A 17,552-nucleotide genomic window follows, 5' to 3' on the forward strand; every position below is an offset into this window, starting at 1 on the left:
CTTAGGGCCCTATGTTCATACTCACGTACTATACCTGATGTCTTTTCAGCAATTTGGGCTTCTATTGCTTTCTCTTGGAGTTCCAGCTTAAGCTTTAGTTTTCTCTGTTCTTTATCTTCTTTAGTCAGTTTTTCTTGAAGCTAAAACACATAGAAAAAAACTCACAGATTCTTTCTTATCTGACAAATTTCTTGCAAATATAAGTAATCCCAAAAAAACCTCACTCTTATGTAGTATTACCTTTAAATGCCTAAATACATAACCACAGGGGAAAAAAACAGTAAGGTTTTAAGATATTTTATAATGTAATAATTGCCTATAATGAGATAGAAATTACAAAACACTGATATACACTTAATTTACGTATGTGATTAGGCAAATGAAATTAAAGAGGGAACAACATAATTATTAAAAATAACTGCTGTAAAAAAGCAATCTGATCTGTTCTTTGTCTTAAAGCAAAAGACTTGGAAGGGACTATCCTAGTAAAACAATGGACAGCACAGCTTTACAGCTTCTCTTAGTAATTCTAATATTTTGAAACAAAATTAATTAAGATAATAATCTTAATATCTGAAACAAATCTCCCTTTGAGAATGCTATTCCATCATATCCCATTTAAACTGGTACTGGCACCTGATTCATAATTGGCATGTAATAAATAACTGCTAATGAAAGTACAGAATATCTCTGGCTCTCATGTGGAATCCCTCCAAATGTTTTTTTTTTCTTTTTTAATTTCTCCCTTAGCTTTTGTCATTCGTGTTATTTTCCGCAGACATGATCAACATTCTTAACATCATGCTTCAGTTTGATTAGGTCAAACAACAAGAATATTAAAATCAGAAAAATACATAGCGGCTAAAAAAAAAAACAGAAGGCATAGAAAGTGAACATTATTTAATAACATTATTTGATGTTCAAAGAACTGTAACTAGAAAAAGAGTCAGAAAAGATAAAACATGACATGACAAAGTGGATTGGACAAAATGCAGCAGTATAAAATAACACAAGGTAAATGACAATATTGCCAAGCCTTGCTACTTTAAAGTTTAATTACATATACTACTGAAGTGAAATAAAGGGCACAGATACTAATAAAAAAGGAAAAGTTAACAAAGTAACATGAAACTAGTGCATTGTTATTTCTCATTTTCCATAACACTCAGGTAAAACTTGAACGAATCTTTTTTCAGACACCTATTCAAGGTACTATAAATTTATAAAAAAGGAAGTGATATCACAGGCCAACAGGGCAGGAAACCCAAGAAATTGCTTTTCATAGCCAATCTCAACTCAACTGGCCCTGATGGCATGGCATGGTAGCAACAAAGTCACTGTCTGAGGACTAAAGTGCACAATGTGATTGAATTATGATGGGCGACACAGCGGATTTAGAAGGTAAAAAGCATACTGCACAATTATCAGTTTCTATACTGTACCTTTTTATTGCTTATTCTGAGAATGTCCAATTCTTTAAGAAGAAATGCTATTGTCTTCTCTTTATTTAAATCTGAAGTAACTTGAGAAGGAATCATACATTCACAATGCAAATCATTATTCCTATGTTCCATAAAGCTATAATAAAACAAACAAAATACACACGATTTCTACTATACAAGATCTATAAAAGTTTACACTTCAACTGGGGAAGACAAATTTAATTTTAACAATAAATATGTAAAGTTAATTAATTTAAAATTGCTCATATGCCCTGTTAAGAAAAACACTATGGATAAAAAGGAATATATCGATTATACAAAAGTGCTTATCTATCAACTGCAAGAGCTAAATTTGTAGAAATCATTTAGTAACATGTACATGGACTGACAGTTCAGAATACTTAAAGAAGTTTTAAGAGCTATGAATATTAATTCAATTTGTACTTCTGGTCAGGACACTAGATACATTTTTCAGGCTGACAGAATATCATATTTCCATTATTAAGTTCAAAACATTAAAAACATAAACTTGTTCCTGCCACATTTAAAGGTGACAAAAACGTTTTGGCATCTTGTACACTATTTGAGAACAGTACTGACTTGTCAGCAAGTAATATAAAGGAAGGGAAGGGAAAAGAGATGGGCTCTTTTTTGAAGATGTACTTAATTTGTAAGTATAGATACATGTAGAGTCTTAAGAAGAATTGAAGCAGTGAGGTTCAGGACAGTCAGTGCAGCCCTCCCTACTATGTGTATTTTCTGAGCAATTATACTAGACACCTCAAACCCTGGCTACAGCTCAATCTGCTTTTTTCATGTGTTATGTTTGCCAACTCTTCATTCATCCCTATCCCTATCCCTACCCTGCAAACATGTACTCTAATCTGTATTTTAGTAAGAACATAGCTGATTGCCAAGAGGTAGGAACATATTCATGTATCTACCTCATTATATATTAATAATCATTAATATATTTATTGAAAAAATTTTAAGTAAGCAGAAACAGTTGTTCCTCTGCAAAACTGTTAAAACATGCTCTATAAAAATATTTTGTCTGGACTGAAATATAATTTGTCACTGAAATTTTGTAATTTCACAGTGCTTTCAGAACACATGAAAATTATCAAAGTACTTTAGTTTCATTCGTAAAAGTTACAGGTGTCACAAACTTAAATTCCTTCAGGAGATAGATAGGTAAAGTGAAAGGGTAAAAGCTGCAGAATGTAAAATAGTAAGAAAGGCAAATGGGAGAGTACAAGACCCTTCTTAAAGCATTCAAATTCATCTAAGTGAAAGATTATGCTAAGCAAAGCCAAAATACATCTTTTGGCTTACTTGGTCCTGGATCTGCCAGTTCTTGCCTCTGATGAATAATTTCCCATTTATATCAACTTAACAGTTGTTTCCAGATTCATAATGAAAGGTCACAGAAAGTAATATTCAACAAGAAGAAATAAAACCTCATGGCCTTCATTCTGACTCACCTTGTTTTTTCATTTAGTGGTCTGAACACATTCAATGTAACAGAAACAGTAGAAAACTGGCAGATTACTCGAATTCTAATAAGTAAATGATACATCAAATTTAGCCCACAGCAAAGAGAAGGGAGGGAGGAATGAAGAGAGGTAGGGAAGGAGGAAAGAATAGAGTTCTCCCACTCCTTTCTAAACCTAAGGCTGCTAGCACTCACTTGGATTTTTCAGTAGTGCAGTAAGCTGTCTTATCACCTGGATAAGGAAAACTCCTTGGTCTCTGCCCTGGCAATTCTGTGTTCTCATATGTGGCTTCATTAACTAATTCATTGGATTTCTGATGCATGCTTCCCTTAGAATTCATAGTCGGTTGCTCATCTGGCTATATACTTTTATTTCTCTCTGTAGTCTCTTGTTTAAGATAACCATGGACTGTATCTGTATTTGAAACAAAACAAAAACACATGGTATAATGAAACACCACAGCTAAATATTAATAATTCAAATGAACTTTTGTGGAAGTGTTATCATAGCTTTAAGCATGTACTTACTAGTCTCACTCCTACTGTAATCAGGTTAGCATTGTACATCATGGTTTTGCCATTGATAGTTCCGTTTCAACAGTCAGTGGGTGTTTAGGACAGTAGTTTACAACCTTCACTACATGTTGGAATAACCTGAGCAGTTTCTAGAAATCCAAAGCCCAGACCACATCTTATATTAATTAAATCAAAATCTCTCGGAGTGATCAGATGACTCCAGCATACAACTAAAGCTGAGAAACATTGATTTAGAGGTATGGTTTTCTAGATTTCAAAAAACAGGATGCAATGAGTTAATGATTATAGTGAAGTGGTACTGTGCATGAACTCTGGTATCAGATTGCCTGGGTTAGAATTCCAGCTTTGCCAAGTGCATAACTTTGGAAAAGTTACTTAACCAATCCATGCCTCAGTTTCTTGTTTGTAAAATGGGAATGTCATAGCATTTGTTTGAGCTTTTGAGAGGATTAACTCAGTTAATACATGCAAAGTATATGGCCTAGTGTAAGGTACTTCAATAAATGTTAGCTATTATTTCTGTAATCATCATTTTAATATTAGAATGGATATAATATAAGGAGAATTACTTTCAACCTCTGTTTTATCTGGTGTGTTATGCATTATAGAATTTTTTTATAAAGCCTGGCTATGTTATAAAAATTACTATAAGCTATAAACAGTGGATAATAGCTATTTCAAAAGAATAGTATATTATCTGATGCTACAATGAAATTTTGGAGAGAAAACGATACACACACAAATGCACAAAGCACTTTCACCAGTATATTATATCAACAAGCACAGATACTGGTCATGACCATTACTTTATTATTTCCAGCAGAAATAATTTTTGAAAAGCAGGTGAGTCTCACCTGTTCATTGATGATGCCCTCTTCAACCTGCCAAACTTAAAATCCTTATGAGGAAGAAGAGTAGTTTTGGAATAAAAATAAAACAGGAGCACTTATAAATAATGTAGCTCTCACAAAGTATTAATTCTTTAAGGAGAAATTCTTCATTTAGATGCTAAAATTAGGTATACCCAGTTATAAACTTTAAGTCCTGGATATTATCTTTATGGTGGCTGAAGCTAAATCAGAAACCATTTGTTTTTAGTAAATAACTCTTGATTTCACTGTTGAGAAAATGAAATGGGAAAATTGCTATCATAATTACATGTTGTAAGGTATCTATGAAATTTCAGTATTATATTCTGTTTTGATTTAAACCTTAACAATTTAAGGTATCTGGAGATTATTTGTTGGTTCCTCACATTTCAAAATGCTTACTTGGTTTGCTTTAGACGTTCATCTTGCTACCTTTCTAGAATAGGCCAATACTAGTAGAATGAAACAACCAACATCTGAATAAGAGAACTGTATAAATGGATGCTAAGGAATACTGCTGTATCATTAACAAAAATATAAAGCTTCATGTTAGAAATACTAACTAAAAATAACATGAAAGTGATTCAAATGAAATAAAATTATAAATAGTTAATAAAAGCAGTATCAAAATAACAAAAATTATCCTCATGGACATATCAGAAAGAACTGTTAGGACCTATACTATTCTCCAGTGTACGAGGTACAGATTCTTTGAAAAGTAAAAGGATGAGCCATGGAGAACTGCCACCTATGAAAAGCTCCCAGTTCCAGACTTAAAATCATCTACAACTTGCCCTGTGTTTTTACCTGTGTTTCTGAATCTAGTTCAGCATCTTTCTTCATTCAGGTTTTTATTCCTAACTTCCGACTGTTCACTTTACACGGTCCCTGATACCTATACTTGTTATTTGTTTACTAGAATGACAGCTCTCTTTCCTACTTCAGCTTACCTAATGTCAAGTTGTGTAATCTGTTGAATGCTGGGTAAATCACTGTCTTTTCACCTGTGACTATGGTCTCTTCTCCAAACTCACAGCAGATGCAGGAGCTTCCCAAGAAAAGAACTCTGCTGGTCCCACCTGGATTGTATCCCAACCTAAGAGTATTATGAAAATAAACTCAACAAGTCCTAACACACTTGATTTTAATTCTAAATGCTTAATATTTTTGAAGAACTTTGTACTGGGTGATTTGGTTCTGATTAATTCTGGGTGTTTTTAATTTTGCTCTGCACTTAAAATTTTGTTTCTGAACATTTGGAGCCTGCTCTTCAAATCAAGCTATCCATACTCTTCTACTGAGAATTTGTACTTTAGAGTAAATGAGGCTGACATAAAATTTTCCTTCCTGTCTACCTTTATAGTGACCAACTATTTTAGCAAATATTTCTTAAATCCTGTGAATCTCTCTTTGCTCTTCTACTCTGCCATGAGGCATTATCTTATATTAGAATTCAATTTCTATTCATTTGTATAGAAAGTTTGACTCCTATAATTAATTTATTCATTAATTTAGTAATTTATGGAAAACCTACACTGTGGTGTGTCTTGTGATAAATACTGGAAAAACAAAGACAAGTAAGAAACATACTCTCCTTGCAAGGATTCTACAGTACAGTGAGGAAGGCAAACTGACTCAGTGATGTGTATACAATGTAAGGACTATGGTAGGGTTACAGAGACCAAATACAAAATTTGCTACACATACCGTTGCCCAACTGGAAGACTCTGGGGAAGATTTCACAAAGGCATTTGTTAAAAAAAAATAGGACAAGTAGTAATATGCAAAGCAATGAACTACAAAAGGGTTTGAGTTAGGTGAAATAAAGAAAAAGCTGACAAACTAAGAATAAGAACAGAAAGAACAGACATGGGAAAATGGAAGTTCCTATGGCAAAGATCCTCAACTGACCCTAAACTACTCGATGATGTAATTGACCTACTGCTCAGCTACTGCTTCCACACCTGTAGGCAATAAGCTGTGATTGACTGAGTCACTACGTGAAGAGCTCTACCCTGGGCTCTGGGCAGAGGCAGAGATGGAGGTGGATTGCAGACCTGCAGACTTTTGGATGCAGACGTGATTTTAGTGCTCGTCCTACTGCTGTGAGAATAAAGCTGGGTATAAACTTTTACCCCAAGATCATTCCATTGTCATTTCTTGGTCTCACCAAATCCACAGTGAACTTGCCCAGGGATGAAACCCTCAGGGCAAGATAACAGGCATAGGCACAGAGAAGGAAGAGCTTTAGGAAAAGACATTTTTGTTGACATGACAAGATGTTATTGTCAGGGAGTGAAAATTTCTAAAATGAGCAACATGTAAAGACAAAGTCCAACATGTGGTTCATAAGGGAATGGGTTGATGAAACAGACTGATGGTGAGGGTACTTGGAAAGAAGGAGATCAAAGAATAAGCATTGAAAATGTCACCTTGAAAACAGTCAAGTCATCCAGAAAAATGGCAAACAATGGAGAAATCATAGCCAAATGCAAAAGATTCCACTGATTGCATAAACAGGCTAAAAAGGGACAAGAAAGCTGACATGAACTAATTGTAATTAACAGTCATTTCTCCTTACCCTTTTATTGTGAAATAATTTCAGTCATGAAGAAGTTGCAAAAATAGTACAAAGAATTTCTATATACCCTTCACCCATATTACCCAAATGTTAACATATTACCACATTTGCTTTATTATTCATGCTATTTCTATCTTCTGCCTACTTAGCTACCTATTTACCTACATGTTTATAATTTTTTTAAACATATGAGAATAAGTTGTAGGCATGATGTACTCTCACATTTCAAGTCAAATTTTAAAATAATGCCCTATCATATTGCATTTTCCCAAATTTTCTTATTCAAAGCCCAATTTACATTCGATTTCTGAGTATCTTCTCCAACCAAGAAAAGATGATAGTTCTGACCCTACTTCAGTCTTCAGTTATTTTACCTCAATTTGCCAGCCCAGGAGAAGGATCTTTATAAAGTGCTAGTGGATGAAGCTACTAAAAGCTTTAGTTGTCTGTATAGCCCCATCACTTCAAAAAGAACTGCATATAGAAATATAAACATTAAATCAAAAAATGCAACAGAAAGTAAAGTTATAGGTCTATTTTGCACACTAGCCAATTAGAAAGATAAACGTTAAAAAGAAAAACGTATTCACTCCTGATTCAAACTCTTATCCCTAGGCAGATGAAAGCTTAAAACTAAAACTTATATAGATACCTCTTGCATATGGTTTAAAATGAAAACTCTATAACCTTAAGTAATTTGCTTCAGTTTCATCAGTGTTGTTAACTGATCCTTCATTATGACTAACAGAATTAATACTATTTAAATTCATTTCTCCATATGGATTTAGAGAATGATTTATCAATCTCTTCTTCATAATTCACATCTGTGAAGTCTAACTTACCTCAGAGTTAAACACAGTAAACTGTTTATGATGAGTATCAATCCCTTTATTTACTTTACTTGTTCTTTGTGGGTATGCTGTATTATTTGAACCTAAGAATATGACCACTTCAAACCAAAAATATTTCCCAATTTTTGCTTTTACTATCTAATGCTACCATTGCCATGTAAACTTACCTCTGACCATTTGAAAATGATGTGATGAACTAATATATTCTGTCTTTACTTCTGGAGGTATCTGTATTGCCAACTATCTCAATGCTACCTAACATTGCTATTAATTCTCAATTCCTTAGCCTAGAAAATTAGAAGCATTATACCATTTCTTATCCTAGGAAAGAAAGCTTTAGGATCCCTTTTGAGTTCAGTTCTTCAGACAATTACACATCAGTTAACATATAGCATACAGTTAAACTGATGCTACCCAAGAAATCATGACTCATGGCCAAAAATAACTGTTATTTCACAACTACTATACAGAAGTGAGGAGGTGGCTAGAATCAAATAGGGATTCTTAGAGGCTGGGAAATTCTGTTCTGTCTGGCTTTGTAAATAGTTTGTGACAACTGGTATCTGTGTAAATGGATTTGATGGTCCCCTGGGGGGGTCAATACTGTTTACAGAGCTGTTTCTTCAGAGTGGTTGAGCTAGAATTGTCTCCAGGGATCCTACTGGGGTTACTCTGAATAGCAACATCCCAACTACCTGAGAGCTCAGGGGTAGAGAAGAGAAAGGGGAATAGAAATACTATAAGCACATACATTCAAATAAATGAATCTCTTGCTCTTTCAGGTGCAGGTGCTATTTAGGGGCATTCATATCTAAAACCAACCATAAAGGAGGCAATTAATATATGCTTTAATATTTGCTAATACAATTGATCACCACTTCTTTAAGCTCTTCCTTAGAAAGGTTATTACTTATACTGTAGCATCTGATTTTATAAATATAAAAAGAACAAAACCCCTTCATTTATTGCTTTTTTGGGGTATAGTACCTTCACCATATTATGTAAGAATATGAAAATATGACATACTTTTTGCTACTGATGTGATGATGGAATTACTATAATAGTCCCACATTTTAAACAAAAGATGTCTTTTTTTTCAATGGTTAAGGATTTTTCTAAATGAACATTAGTTTCAACATAACCAGAACAATATCAGTTAGTGGCTCCTAAAAGCTCTTACCAATTCCTTAAATAAGTTAAATGTAGATTATCTATATATTTGTACAAATACTATTTTTTCCTTTATTAAATATTTCAGACTTGTTTCCTTTTTGTATATGGGGAGTGGGAAGGTTAGTTTTTACACAGATTCATAATATGGGCTTTTCCTCCAACATAAAAGAAAAAGATATCAGAAACTTCTACCATATTGCAGTGTTCTCACCTAATATGAGTATGTACAAGAGAAAATTTAGACCTTATAAGTAGAACACTGGTGTATTTAGATCTTTCAGAAGAACTATAGTACATGGGCTCTGAATACAAACTGTAGGGTTTGAATTCTGACTCACCACATAGCTGTATGACATCTAGCAAATTACTGAACCTCTCATCATTTTACCTACCAATAAAAAGTACACAATAAGAAGCACCTATCTCAAAAGGTTGTTCTGAGGATTAAATTAGTTAAATTATACAATCCATTGGAAAAGAGCACAGAACACACACTCAATAAATGCTAGCTATTATTATCTGCAACAATGTGCTTTGCTAAAAGCAAAAGACTTCCTTAAAAATTTAAACTTCCTATTAAAATATAAGAAGACATGGACATGGAAAATAAATAAAATGCTACCTCATTCAATGAAAAACATACAATGAAGGGAAAATATTTAGCAAGGCTAAAACTTGAAATTAATACATAATGTTTTAGTAAAGTAAACTAGGAAATTGCAGAAGTAATGGGACCTCAAAATTTAGGAATCCTGACATTAGAGAAAGATCCTGAAAGAAAATTCAGTCCCACAAAGGAAAATAGCATATTTCTGTAAATTCAATCCTATGACAGAAAAATAAGAAATTTAAATACCACATTTCTGTAACATAATTTAAGCACTCACTATATTAGCACATGATACTAGATATAACCAGGATCTTTAGTAGATCACAGGCACTTATTCTTCAGAGATTCTAATTAGGAGTCACAGGAAATTAGGTATCTTTTGTATCCTTAGTTCAAAAATGCAAACTTGTTACTTGGATACTATATACTCTCTCTGGGTTTATTCATTTGTTTTTTGGCTTGAACAGTGGTCCAAAGAATTTAAAAAAGAAACTGTAACTTTCATTTTCATTGGTCTATATACTCACTGTCCACATTTCAAGTACTCAAAGCCACATGTAGCCATTAGCTACCATGTTGGAAAGCACAAATACAGAGTTTTATGTATTCTATGAAGGTATATATACTGAGTAGAAGTCAAACACATATTGGGGGAAAGGCTGGATGAAGCTGTAAGATATTGAGGTAAGGTTTTATACAGGTTTATAAGGCTTGAAAATGATGAAATCTGTCAGTATCACATAATTTATTCATTTGGACATGAGGGTTTGTAGTACAAGATGTTCTTCAAAATAAAGTACATCTTTTACTTTCTTATACAAGGTTATATATCTATCTAAACATGCCAACAAGAAGTGGTAAGGTTATTTCATGTTTGGTTAAGACAATTTAATGACTTAGTGTACCATGTTTCAAATTACCCACTGGCTAATGATGGAAATTACCTCACTGGAATTTTGCTATTGGTTTTATTATAAAAATGCTATTTAAAGTGGTCTACTATACCAACTTTTAAAAAGTTTTTATTTGCTTCATTAAGTCTGAAATAACCATGAGCACATCAATATTCATTCCTTTAGGGAAAAAGATTTCTGTGTAAGAATTAAGTTCTATCATAATGTTTCAGATTCTGAATTTTAACATTCTTTACCATATGAAGGCCATGAAAAAACTGTAATAGTGTAATCTCCTAATGCTTAGGCTACTTAGTTAACTTAGGAACATATCACATAAATTGAAGCTTTGTAGAACATTTATCACTATTTAAACTATTACAAATATTATTTAGGCTGAAATGATTAGGAAAACTATCCTAAACTTGGATTAACTAACAGTAATTTTTATTCTTTTTGTACTATTTGGCTACTCATTTATTTCTAATCTTTTCTGCCTTTCTCAATTTTTTTCTAAGAATTATTTATATAAGGTAATTAAAAATATGAAGGAACTAGGTAAATGTTAAATCTCTGTAAGTACAAGTAAAATAGGTTTCATCATTATATATTTTCAAAGCATAAACACATACTGAGTGTCCATGAATTCAACACTTTCATAAATAATTTATGGAAGGTAACTTTTCCTATCACAAGTGTATAGAGAAAAGAACAGATTTTCTTTACATGTGCCTTTCATTTTTATCTAAGAGCATTTTTAGATTTGAAAAACAAAACAGAAGAATCCCCAGTCAGATACTAAGTGGAAATCACTGAAACACAATGTTAGTTCTAATGGATGGATGATTGTGTTTGGTCTTTTGAAACTTTGAAGTATAGGTAAGTCTTGATCACACAAATTAATAAATCCTAAAGCTGGAGTTAACAATAACCATTACACCCAAATTCTGCAGCTTAGCCCAGCCAATTTTTCAAAAGGTCAGGTTGTGAACTGGAGAAGATCAGGGAGGTCCACCGCATAGCTTTGTTGCCAGGCATCTCTCGTCTGGATTGTTGCAGGCATTTATTAGTATTCGTCAGCAGACTCAACAGAGCAAACAAGAAATTCAAGCACGAATAATAAAATGAAATGCTGCTATATAACCCTTTGTCATTCAGCAAATATGGGACTTTTTAGCTACATTGTTCCTAAACCTGGGTTACTACTTTAATTTTTCTCCACAGTGCTGACTGAATGAGTATGCATGTGTGTTAAATGCAGAGCTCCCCTAACAACTGCAGGACTGCCATTTAATCTGTTGGTAGATGGACCATTTCCTGTGGGAACCCTAGCTATGATTTCCAGATCCACCAAATAAATCTCAGATTAAGATTCCAAATGAAACCTGCCTTTGGCAGATAAAAAAATGTCAAGATGGATATAAACAGTAAAATTATAAATCATCTAGGTGTTGCATGACAAACTAATGTTCAATTTTTTTTGTTGACATGTGCCCAGATATCAAAACTATATGAGACACTCATCAAATGTCACACTTTCATAATATTGGAGGCATCATTAAAACTGTTTGACTAAGGACCTCAAAGTGTTTAAGCAGTAGCTCAAAAGTATATTTGTGCAAAGAAGAAGAATAAATTTACATATCAGCAGAAGCTCATAAGGGATGGGTAAATATTCTGTTTATCTCTCATTGTAATTCAAGTTACTTTAAATACAAGGTTTTAGGAAATCATTATACTCTATATGGCATCATTACATAACTTTCTATGCAAATGATGTGCTTTATTCAAATTTACTATTGTTTTTCCAGGGGAAAAAAAAAAGCATAAAAGGAAAAGGTAGGGATTCCTATTTCATTAATCAACCGTGACTAGTATACTAGTCAGTTACACTATAGCACCATCAGGTCCTTGTAGGAGTTAGTTAGCATTTTTAACTTTTTAAAAAGCATTAAATATCTGAGACAAAAAAGCCTGAGAAAAGTAAATTTGTTTTTTTAATCATGTGTTCACTTCAAATGACTTAGGGGAGGGGCAGAAAGTTAAAAAAAAAAAGAAAAAGGTAATAAAGAACCAATACAGAACATCTTACAGAGCAAATGGCCTATTAAAAATGCAGAGGAAGTCTCTGATGCTGGCTAGTTTCAACTGCTTTCTCAGGAGATCAAGGACTGTTTTTTTAATGAAAATTTTTGTTTTGTCTTGCTCTTCCTACCTGGACTAATGCAGCCTTGTCCTGGTCTCAAACTCTATATTGGTTAATTATACAGTATAGGCAATAAGGTTTCTGAAAGCAAACAATCAGATTTGCTGAAATGAAATCATTAAACTCTTGAAAACAATTGAGTAAAAGGTTTCAGTGACTCCAAATTTTGCAACAGTTGTTTTTTGACAAAGATTCAAAAACCATCTAATCTACTTTCCTATAGTAAATTCTTTCCCATTGTAAATAGTTCCAATTGTAAAACAGTTCTTCCCAATTGTACATTCTTCACATTCACATTGATTTGTGGAAAGGATATAGACTACTCTATACTCCACACACAAAATGTTAGAATTTATACACAAGCCTGAGTCCTTAAGGATTATGTATTTATTCTGTCTTGCCTGTCATATTTCCTCTAAAACATGTTGTTGGTTCCAGGAATCTAATGCTAAATAAACTCTACCTCTATCCTAATCTGTTAGGGATCAATACTAATTTGAAAATTTTGAACAGGAGGGAAAATTTAGAAAGACAAGATGTTAAAGAAGGAAATAAGGGTATCATGTGCTTAACTTTGATTATATTTCTTAACTAAAATGTGCAAAATCAATAAACATTACTATGTTTACAATACATCAAATTACCTTAGGTACTGCCAGTAAAACTGTATTAAAAAGGAGTATTTAATTTTTAATTAAAGAAAGATTTAATTTGCTAAATTAATATGTTGAGTACCTATACAAGTATAGCTTTATCAATAGGAATTCACTACTTTTTAATTTTTTGCCCTTTAAGCATCATGATTTAAATTACCAACAAGTTCAATATGTAAAGACTAGAATCATTCAAAAAATAAACATGAGTGTCAATACAGTACTTTCTAAAATAATTAGCATTTTTCTCTTACATCTTGTCAACACAATTTTACCATGTAGCAAAAGATTATCAAATTTATCCAAAAGCTATGTGAATAGAGTATTTTCAATTCAATCATTTAGACTATGAAATTTCAAAATTCTGAAGCCTAATGTGTTCTAAGCTTGCTTCTTCATGTACCCCAAGAAAAACCAAAAAACACAAAAGGCAAACCACAAAGAAAAATTTTATCTGATAATTCTCCCCAAAAGATAATAATATCCTACATGATGATTGCTTTGATTAAACCACACACACACACACACACATACACACACACACTGAAATTTGGAGTATATGGTATTGCATGCCCCCAACTATTTTATTCATAAGACACAATTTATTTATAACCGAAAGTAGTGAGTAAATGTAGAATATGTAGTTACATCAGTCCTATTCTACAAACAACCAGTCAACCTGGACCAACTGTGTAAATGATCATAAATGCAGTCTATATACCAATGCATATTGATTCAGATCTCCAAAATCAACAAACTGCCAATGCATACTCAGGACTTTATAGTACTCATACTGAAAGTGACAAATATGGCCACTATAGCCATAACAGTTGTCTTAAATACAATAAAGTGATATTCTAATTTCTAGAAAATATAAGATTTAATAATATTATATTAAGATTTGTGTTGTAAATATGCTTTCCAGGAAGTGCTCTGGCATGAAAGGGCCATAACCAGAAATGAATGAAAATTTTTATCAAAGAGCTGAAAATCTTAAGGATGGAGAATTTAGCACAAAGCAAAAAGCTTGAAAAAGTCAAGTAGTTTTTTCTATCTTGAGAAAAAGAATTCATATTCTCATGGCCACAAATATATTTGAAAGAGCATATAAAAGTAGAGCTACACTTCCTTAAATCAAAGAAATAGTCACAAGTTGTACAAAGAGAGGATCATACCAACAATATAGAAATGAGGAAAAGAGGTAAAAAAAGAAATTCACCATTTTTCGTGTTTATTCTTCTTAGTAATTATCATTTTTTTAAAGGACCGAGAATTCCACAGGTAGAGTATAGCCCAACTGATTTAAAACATTCTAAATTTAATAAAAACTTAAAAAGACATAATTTATTGGCCGGTTCATTGATCGTAGCAAATGTACTGCCGTAGTGAGATGCAAATAGAGGAAGAGGCCATGTGTGCGTGGGGTTAGGGAATAGGTGGTAAATTGATAACTCTGTGCTTTCTGCTTGGTTTTGCTGTGAACCTAAATCTGCTCTACAAAATAAAGTCTATTTAAAAAATCTCCAAAGATAAAAAAAAAATTTTGGCATAAATTCACAAGTGTGAATGACTCAAATCAGAAATGATGAATTATAAAACATAGTTCATAACAAATATAACCAATTAGAACACTAAGCTACCTTTGCAAACATTTTTTGATTTTTCATTTTTTTTTCATCTGAGGCCAAGAAGAGTAACAAAATTATTTGTACGAAGCTTAAAAAATAAAGATACCCAGAATGCCATTTATTTTAATAAACTTACTTAAAATAAGGGAAATCTTTTTTTTTTTAATAAAAGAGTAAAACCTCAGTCATTCTTTTAGGAGTAGCCTTATCATTTCCTCTGGAAATGAATCAGTCCTTGTTAGGCAGCTGCCAGTAGTCCTAAAACCCTTCTCTCAATATTCTAGAGATACTCATGTGTAAGAAGCTACCAGCACTCTATTAAGTTAGATGCTATGGAGATAAATAGTAAATTTAATCAGATCTTACACATATTCTTTTTTAACCCCTCTATGGCATATGGAAAATAAAAACGCATTCTTAAATTCACACTTGCCAAAAGGAAAAGGCACATTGTGCTACTAGTTTGAAGATTTTTATTGTAATTGGGATTTCAAAAAGGCAAAATTAGATTTTATCCTAGATGGATATTATTAATTTTATATGCTATTCTACCAAATATAAATATACTACATATAAGCTATTACTTTAAAAAATCAATTTTCAAATGATTTTATGAATATTATATTTGAAGAGAATAGACTTTTTATAATACTAATAACCATTTCACATACTATTATGTTTCTTAATACTTCTGAAACATTTTTATAGACCTACCTTTCACAGATGGATGGAATAACAGTGATCACCACCGTTAACATTTAGGCCCTGTAAAATAAATAAACAATCTTTTCTTTTTTTTAACCATCCCTAAAAACCATTATCACCACCACACTATGAACATAATTACTCTGATATGTGAAATACATATTAAATAAGCTCATTTCCTGTTTCAGGTATTGTAGTAGGGCGGTATATACACAACCCCCAATCTTCAAAACAGTCCTAAAGGAATTATTTTCCTATTCCATATACAAGAATACTTAGGCTTAAAAGTAACTATGAAATTTGTACCCAACTCCAGGTAGGTATTAAGTGGGAGATTAAAAAATTGAAACCCAGGCCTACCTAGCTCAAAAACCTGTTCTTTTTACTATAACGTTTTATTGAAATTATTAAATGCATTGGTTCTGAAGTAGAATTTACCTTCTGCTTTAAAACAAACAAACACAAATTATACTACCTATTTAGGGAAAACATGCCATTACTTACTTTCAGAAAGCTAATTATTAAATACAATTCAAGTCCTGTAATACAACATAGAATGACTGTCTAGATATTTTCAAAACCTTGAATTCAAGCAGCATCTAATTATAATGCTACATTTTTCTACCAGCTATACTGCTGGTAGAAACGGATGTCCATACTGTGCAACTTGCCATTTCCTTCCTCTCTGCTTTAAAATAAAATAGTTTGTAAAAATGATATTAGATTCTACAATCATATTTGAGTCATACGATCAAACATTTAAAAGTATCCTAAATGTTTTTCTATAGTGTTTCTATATTTACTCATAAAATATTGGAAATCATGCAACAATTTTGGATATAATTCAGTTACAGAACAACAGATGAACAGCTGCTTTTTTACTTAAATTCAGTAAGGTAAAATTTTTGAAATATTTGCTAGCCTCCAATAAACTGCAGCATGTAAGGGCTCTATTAACATAAGCAGTTCTAGAAGTGGTTTTTTATCTCAAGTTTCAAATGAGTACGATTTAGTCATGATCATTTTTTAAGTTTAAAAGAAACTGATTTAAAAACATAATTCATATCTAAATTGAGATAATACATTAGTAAAAATACTTTGCATAAAATACACATTGAATATAATTTCCTAAAATAAACCTAAAAATATTGAACAAACTCATAAAATTGAAAGGTTTTTGTCTACAGCTTCTTTAAGCTGTGTGATTCTTAACATTTCTTATCATAAATTGGTAAGAAATACTTAAAATACAGCAGACAATATTTAATTTGGGTAGGCACAGTAACTTTTTTTGACCTTTCTTAGGGAACACTGACCCCTAAAGGTTCTAAACTTAAATAAGTTTCACTATATTCTAAATTTAACTGGCATCAAGACATCATTTCTGCCTATGTTTTTGTAGTTCTGTATACTTATGGAAGAAACATTTATTCTTAAATAATAAACTGTTTCCAATGGACTTGTGTGCATATAAAACAACTAAGCCATGTTCTGCTAATTTATTAAAATAACCAAAATTTAATATAAGAAATATCTAGGGATTTATCATACTATTCCAAATAATTATTCAGAAGAGATTTCTGACCCCATGCCTTTTTTTCTTATATAGTTAAGTGATAAGTATGCAAATACTAAAAAGCGTTAAACAACCCATCACATAAAAACTCATTCTTTTTGAGGCTTTATTTTACATACATCCTTTAAGACATTTTAGTTTTTCCTTAAAAAGCAGAAAAAAAGAACCCTGAAAAAATAGAATGGGCAAAACATCATTTACTTCTTAAGAAGCCAGAAGATGTTACTAATACTCACTTGGCAATAAGCATTTATTCACTCACATATTGTTTCAATTAACTTAAAATTTCTTTCATTCAGGGTTTTCTTAACTACTTGAAAAAAGTTGGACACA

At 32.1% G+C, this 17,552-nt stretch overlaps 1 protein-coding gene across 20 annotated transcripts in view; it reads right to left on the reverse strand.

Moving 5' to 3' along the window:
* MIPOL1 (mirror-image polydactyly 1) overlaps window positions 1-17,552 on the reverse strand; it is a 321,127-nt gene that overhangs the window by 250,158 nt on the left and 53,417 nt on the right. For 11 of the 20 annotated variants that reach the window (XR_012120546.1, XR_012120545.1, XM_073211332.1 and 8 more), the window contains exons 4-7: window positions 15,653-15,703; window positions 3,133-3,352; window positions 1,443-1,578; window positions 26-140 (exon numbers count right to left, since the gene is read on the reverse strand). Coding sequence is in view for 18 of the 20 variants with exons in the window: in XM_073211332.1 (XP_073067433.1) it covers window positions 26-140; window positions 1,443-1,578; window positions 3,133-3,278 (397 nt within the window). In the remaining 2 variants the exon portion in view is untranslated. Of the gene's footprint in view, window positions 1-25; window positions 141-1,442; window positions 1,579-3,132; window positions 3,353-5,293; window positions 5,440-15,652; window positions 15,704-17,552 lie in introns of all 20 variants that reach the window. The other 9 variants (XM_073211330.1, XM_073211324.1, XM_073211335.1 and 6 more) reach the window with 6 other exon arrangements.

Source organism: Manis javanica, chromosome 8, assembly GCF_040802235.1.
Source record: "Manis javanica isolate MJ-LG chromosome 8, MJ_LKY, whole genome shotgun sequence".
Taxonomy (NCBI): domain Eukaryota; kingdom Metazoa; phylum Chordata; class Mammalia; order Pholidota; family Manidae; genus Manis; species Manis javanica.